The sequence below is a fragment of the Muntiacus reevesi genome, chromosome 6, assembly GCF_963930625.1.
Source record: "Muntiacus reevesi chromosome 6, mMunRee1.1, whole genome shotgun sequence".
Classification (NCBI taxonomy): domain Eukaryota; kingdom Metazoa; phylum Chordata; class Mammalia; order Artiodactyla; family Cervidae; genus Muntiacus; species Muntiacus reevesi.
The window spans coordinates 9,476,684-9,482,409 of NC_089254.1; the positions used below are offsets into that span (position 1 = coordinate 9,476,684).

Below are 5,726 nucleotides of genomic sequence, written 5' to 3' on the forward strand. Positions count from 1 at the left end.
TCTTGCCCGCGCCTCAGTTATCTCCCTCAGCACCTCCCATGTACACCACTTGAAAGGCGCGACTCTGAGAAGGTACAAAGCTAGAAGCTAGTAAACACAGACTGGTGAGTAAGATAAAGTGGAGACAGACACGAGTCCGTAAGCATTGGAGTCTACAATCTAGGCACAGTAAGTAAAACTGAATAATTCATAAAGAATAACTGAACAAATTAAGGAACCTGGGAACTGAGTACAATAAAAGGCAGAACAGAAAATCAACTAGAGAGTATGGGAGATATTAGACAATGCCTTAACAGAGCATATGACAGATACTACACAACTTGAATATCTTAGACTGGTTATAGTAGCACACGAGTTAGGTGTCATCTTACCTCCCTAAAACATACATCTGAACTTTTCTTTCTTTTGCTATGTAACATTAAAAAAAGTCATTGTCATCACATTTTGTGCTTACCTGTTCCCCATTTGAGAGTCCAAGTTTCTGACCAACTTGTCTGTTAATTTCAGCCACATTTTCACCTTCATCACTAAAATGTCTGCTTTCCACCCAGCTCAAGAATGCAGGCTGGTGACCCCAGGCTACTTCTATAGCTTGATTCTATTTAGTCGAGAAATAAGAAATGGGGGAGAAAGGTTTTGAAAGTATTTAATGCTTCTCTGGATTCACAGAAAAGATAAACTACCAACTGTAACCCACATGTACAAAAAGAGCTCTATAGATAGTTGATAGCTCCCTGTGATCCACCTTCATCACAGCATTTAAAAAGCTGTAATCATTTCCAGAACCTAATGGTGATGATACTATGGGTGAAACCAATACCCTTATATCCTTATGATGGCAGGATAAATTGATTCAACCACTCCAGAGTTCACAATGGCAACAGGTAGCCAGTAAACTTAGATCGCCTTTGACCTTATTTACTTACTTAGGGTTAATGATTCAAGGAAAAAAACTATACCAGAACACATCTCTGCAGTATTTTCTATAATTATGAAAACTTAAGGCTATCTTTATATGTCTAGCAATATGGGAATAAGCTATAAGTTTATTATTTTAGTAAAGAATAAGTAAATAAGTAGAAAGATAATCAACAAAAAGCATTAGCTTTTATTTATTAGATGAGTAATAAATGCACATGGTAAAAGCACAAAAAGTATAAAGACATAAAATGTGAGGGCTGGTTCTTATGCCTGAGATAATCACTGCTAATAGCTTCTTTTATGCATTCTAGAAGTTTTATGTTATTCAGCTTAAGTAATTTTAAGTCTTGAACTATGGAAACATATTTATAAGTAAAAAAAAGCAAAGTATAAAATTTATTCTCATTAATAGCAATTATATAAATTATTAATAGAAATTATATAAAATATGGGTTAAAATAAGGGTTAAAAGCCGTTTTTTTTAAAGCCATTTTCTATGATTAAAAAATTACAAACTTATTACAGAAACCTTAGAAAATACATAAACCTTGGAAAATATATAAAAGGAATGATTGATATTCCCATGTGAATATCAACCATGTGATATAATTTGGTCTTTTCTGGCTAATCCTTTTTTCTATGCACAAGTTAACTGTTGTATTACAGTTATCATTTAGTAAGCCTTTTCCCCCACTTATCCTTGTTATTGTAAGTATTTTCACATACAGATCACTTTTAATAAAAAGTAAGAGTTTCACGAATAGCCATGAACACGTAACATCTCAGGAAGTTTCAGTACTGTTGTGCTGTGCTAGGCTGCTTCAGTCATGTCCAACTCTCTGCAACCCCACGGATTGAAGTTCTCCTGTCCATGGGATTTTCCAGGCAAGAATACTGGAATGGGTAGTCATTTCCTCCTCCAGGGGATCTTCCCCACCCAGGGATTGAACCCACGTCTCCTGAATTGGCAGGCAGATTCTTTACCACTTAGCCACCTGGGAAGCCAGGTGAGTTATAGATGAGGGCAAATTAACTCATGGAAATGGACTGGCCGATTCCCTTATACATTAAAGTACAGAAACAACCTAGATACCGATGGTCTCTTTCACTATAAACATTGTATGATTCTGGAATAGTGGGTCTTGACTTGGTGCATCCCCAGAAGCCTTAAATACTTTTATTAATAAAACTATAGATGCCTGAAGCCCACTCCTCAAGATTCTGATTCAGCAGGTCCATCCAAGAACCAAAATATCTATTTTTAAAGCGTTTAGGAACATATTAAATACAATGAACACTGCTGCATTAAAATATGAAAGTGGTTGAGAGTAAACGCTGAGTTCTCATCACAAGGAAAACATTTTTTTCCCCTTTTCTATAATTTTGTATCTATAGGAGATGACAGATGTTCACCAAACATTTTGATAATCATTTCACGATGCAAGTCAAACCATTGTGCTGCACACTTTAAGCTGACACAGGGAGACTCCCTGTGGTCCAGCGGCTAAGATCCTGCACACCCACATGGGGGCCCGGGTCCGATCCCTGGTTGGGGAACAAGATCCTGCAAGTCACAACAAAGATCAAAGGTCATGAGAGCATCAACGAAAGACCCGGCACGGCCAAATAAATAAATAAATAAATATTAGAAAAGAAACTCATACACAGCTGTGTGTCAATTATATCTCAATAAAACTGAAAGGGGGAAAAAAAAGGTTAAGTCTGATACAGTTCAGAAAATCATTCTAACTTTTTTCCATTACAGTATCACCTGTATTATGTATTCAATGCTTCAGCTGACATAAAATAATTCAACCTATTAACTCCCAATTCATGAATTTCTGCCTTAATAATTATTTATGGGGGCTTCCCTGGAGGTCCAGTAGTTAAGAATCCACCCGCCAATGCAGGGGACACGGGTTCCATCCCTGATCTGGGTAGACACCAGCGGCTGTGGGGCAACTAAGCCCACGAGCCCTACAGCCTGTGCTCCACGAGGAGGGGAGAGGGGCCGCCCGGATGCCAAGTCCTCGCACCACAACGAACAGCAGCCCCCACTCGCCACAACCCCACATGCAGCGATGAGGACCCAGCACAGCCAAAAATAAATGAGAAATTTAAAACTCATTTATGCCGTCTAACTCAATAATTTCTGAAAGCCTATTTTAACCAGAAAATAAAACAACATTTTATTATACATTACAGAGATATGCTACTTTTAATTTTTTCTTAAAATATAGTATCATTTTTAAAAACTGAATGCAATATAAACGTTCAACCAGTGAACAATTATGGCAAACTTATGACAGAACGCTAATCAATACCTCTAAAAAATGACAATTACCAGGCTTGCCTGGTGGTTCAGCTAGTAAAGAATCCACCTGCAATGCAGGAGACTTGGGTTTGATCCCTGGGTTGGGAAGATGCCCTGGAGAAGGGAAAGGCTACCCACTCCAGTATTCTGGCTTGGAGAATTCCATGGACCCCATAATCCATGGGGTGGCAAAGAGTTGGACACGACTGAGCAACTTTCAAAAAAAAAAGACAATTACCTTTTAATAAAATAAAACACTCATAAGACTGTAAGAAAATATCAGTATACAAAACTACCAGTGTGTGCAGGCCTCGATCTCTGTTAAAAATCGAGATTTGAAATAAATGAAGATTTGAAACAAAACTGGAAGATTTGATCCAAACTGTTAACATTTGTTATCTCTAGGTTTGGGAGTTATGGGTAGCTTTTATTCTCTTGTTTATAGTTTTCCATGCTTTCCAAAATTTCTACATAATGTATTACTTTTAAAATTAAGGAGAAGAGTTGGCCTGGTCTTCTGACACAGGTTAGACAGAAACAACAGTTTGTTCCAAGGCGAAAGGGGTTTAGGTTTCATAAAGATATCCATGAATTAATTCTTACAAATACTTATCAAAGGCTCAAAATTTAAAACAAAGATGAAGACCATTAAACCTAATACAGCACCCACATTCTAGGAGCAAATTAGTTACTGTAAGGAAGCACTTCTATAAGCTCAGCAGGTGAGGAGTGTTTCCAATAAAGTCTGGAGGTGATGATTTAAATTTCCATCAGAGCTGACTGAGTACAGGGCGGCAGGATCTACCTAGGACTTGGTGACAAAACTAACTCACCTCCTGCCATGAAGGATATCATCAGAGCCTAGAGACTGTCTGCGGCTCAGATGCTCTGTGACTCTTCGCCACCCCATGGACTGTAGCCCGCGAGGTTCCTCGGTTCCTGGAATTCTCCAGGCAAGAATACTGGACTGGGTTGCCATTTTCTCCTTCAGGGGATCTTCCCCACCCAGGAATCGAACCGGCGTCTCTTATATCCCCTACATTGGTCCAAGGCTTCTTTACCACTAGCTGTCACCTGGGAGGCCCAGAAAGACTCTCTATTGTAAAAGCAATAATGGCAGGAGCTACTGAAATTAACATGCTTTGAAAGACTGGGGGGAAAAACAATCTAGGAAAGTAATTACAGGGAAGTAGCTAAAATGGAGAGGTGGGATATTTAAAATTATTGCAAACTCCTAAATATTTCCTGCAAGGATTAGCCCGTAGTGGGTACTATGCATCCAGGATTTTCAAAGATTTCAACTATTCTATCTTTATGTCCTCACAGCACACTCAAACTCTTAGACCAGGTGCCTCTGTTTTATAATTACGAAACTAGGGATGTGGTTAGAACTATGAACTACCACAATCACAATGTCCAGAGGGCAACTGCCTGCAGAGGTCCAAGTATGCATAGTCCCACTGCACGTTCCGGGCACACCTCGGAGGTATTCTGAGCCGCGGAGACGCAGCGAGAACCTTCATCTTAATAAACTATCTCGCTCGCGACTCGGTCTCTATTAATTTACAGGGACTCCTGGGCCACAGACAGGCAGGCGCACCTGGAAATCACTGGCAGGAAAAACGTTTTTTACGAAAGAAAAAAAAAGAAAACCCGCAAAGACAAACTCGACTTCGCCAAAGCTTTTCCAACCTGGAGTGAGGAACAGGGGAACTCAAAGGTAGAATTACCAGCATGTGTGAAAGCCCAGTTTCACCCAGTGAAGACCTGGAACCCGTACGGCAAGTTAACGCAAAGGCCTGGGGCTGCACCCGACGTCGCAGGGCTGCAAAGACCGCCCGGACCGGCCCTGCTCCGGAGCGGCCCACGGTCTCGCCGCTGAACAGGTCGGCGGCGCGGGGAGAGCAGCCCGCGTCCCGCCGTCGGGAGACGCCCGAGCGGCCGCTGCGCCCGAAAAGGCCCGGGTCCCGGGCGACCGCAGGCGGCCCCCCCGGAGTCCCGAGTCCGGGCTGGGGAGTCCGTGGGGCGGGCGCGTTACCTGGAGCAAGTGCAGCTGGGCCACTAGGCGCCGCGGCAAGTGAAGGAAGCAGTCGCGCGTGTTGGTGAAGGCCACGGTCACGGCCGCCCCGCCACCAGAACCCGCCAGCCGACCGCCGCCCCACATCCTCCGCAAGCGAGGTCCCCCCGGAGGCCCACCCCAGCGGACGCGGGCTAACTGCGGGCCGAGCGCGTCCGGGCCAGAGTCGCTCGGTCGGCCCCGCGCCCAGGCCCCGCCCCTCGCGCCCGCCGCGCCGCGGCAGCCGGAGCGGCAAGCACGCCCACGCCGGCTCGGCGGGCCTCTCCGCCGCGCCGCTGGAGGGCGGCAGCTCGCTCGCCGACTACTTGCTCACAGGAAGCGATGGCCAACCCTGTCGACCCTTCAGCCAATCTCGGCGCGCCTTGACCCATCCCTCTCTCTTATTGGATAATCCGGAGGGCAACAAGGCGGATG

At 43.8% G+C, this 5,726-nt stretch overlaps 1 protein-coding gene across 1 annotated transcript in view; it reads right to left on the reverse strand.

Moving 5' to 3' along the window:
* PEX1 (peroxisomal biogenesis factor 1) overlaps window positions 1-5,497 on the reverse strand; it is a 70,203-nt gene extending 64,706 nt beyond the window's left edge. The window contains exons 1-2 of the mRNA XM_065938647.1: window positions 5,274-5,497; window positions 455-598 (exon numbers count right to left, since the gene is read on the reverse strand). Of these exons, the coding sequence (XP_065794719.1) occupies window positions 455-598; window positions 5,274-5,399 (270 nt within the window). The 5' untranslated portion in view covers window positions 5,400-5,497. The remainder of the gene's footprint in view (window positions 1-454; window positions 599-5,273) is intronic.
* Window positions 5,498-5,726: the final 229 nt, after the last annotated feature.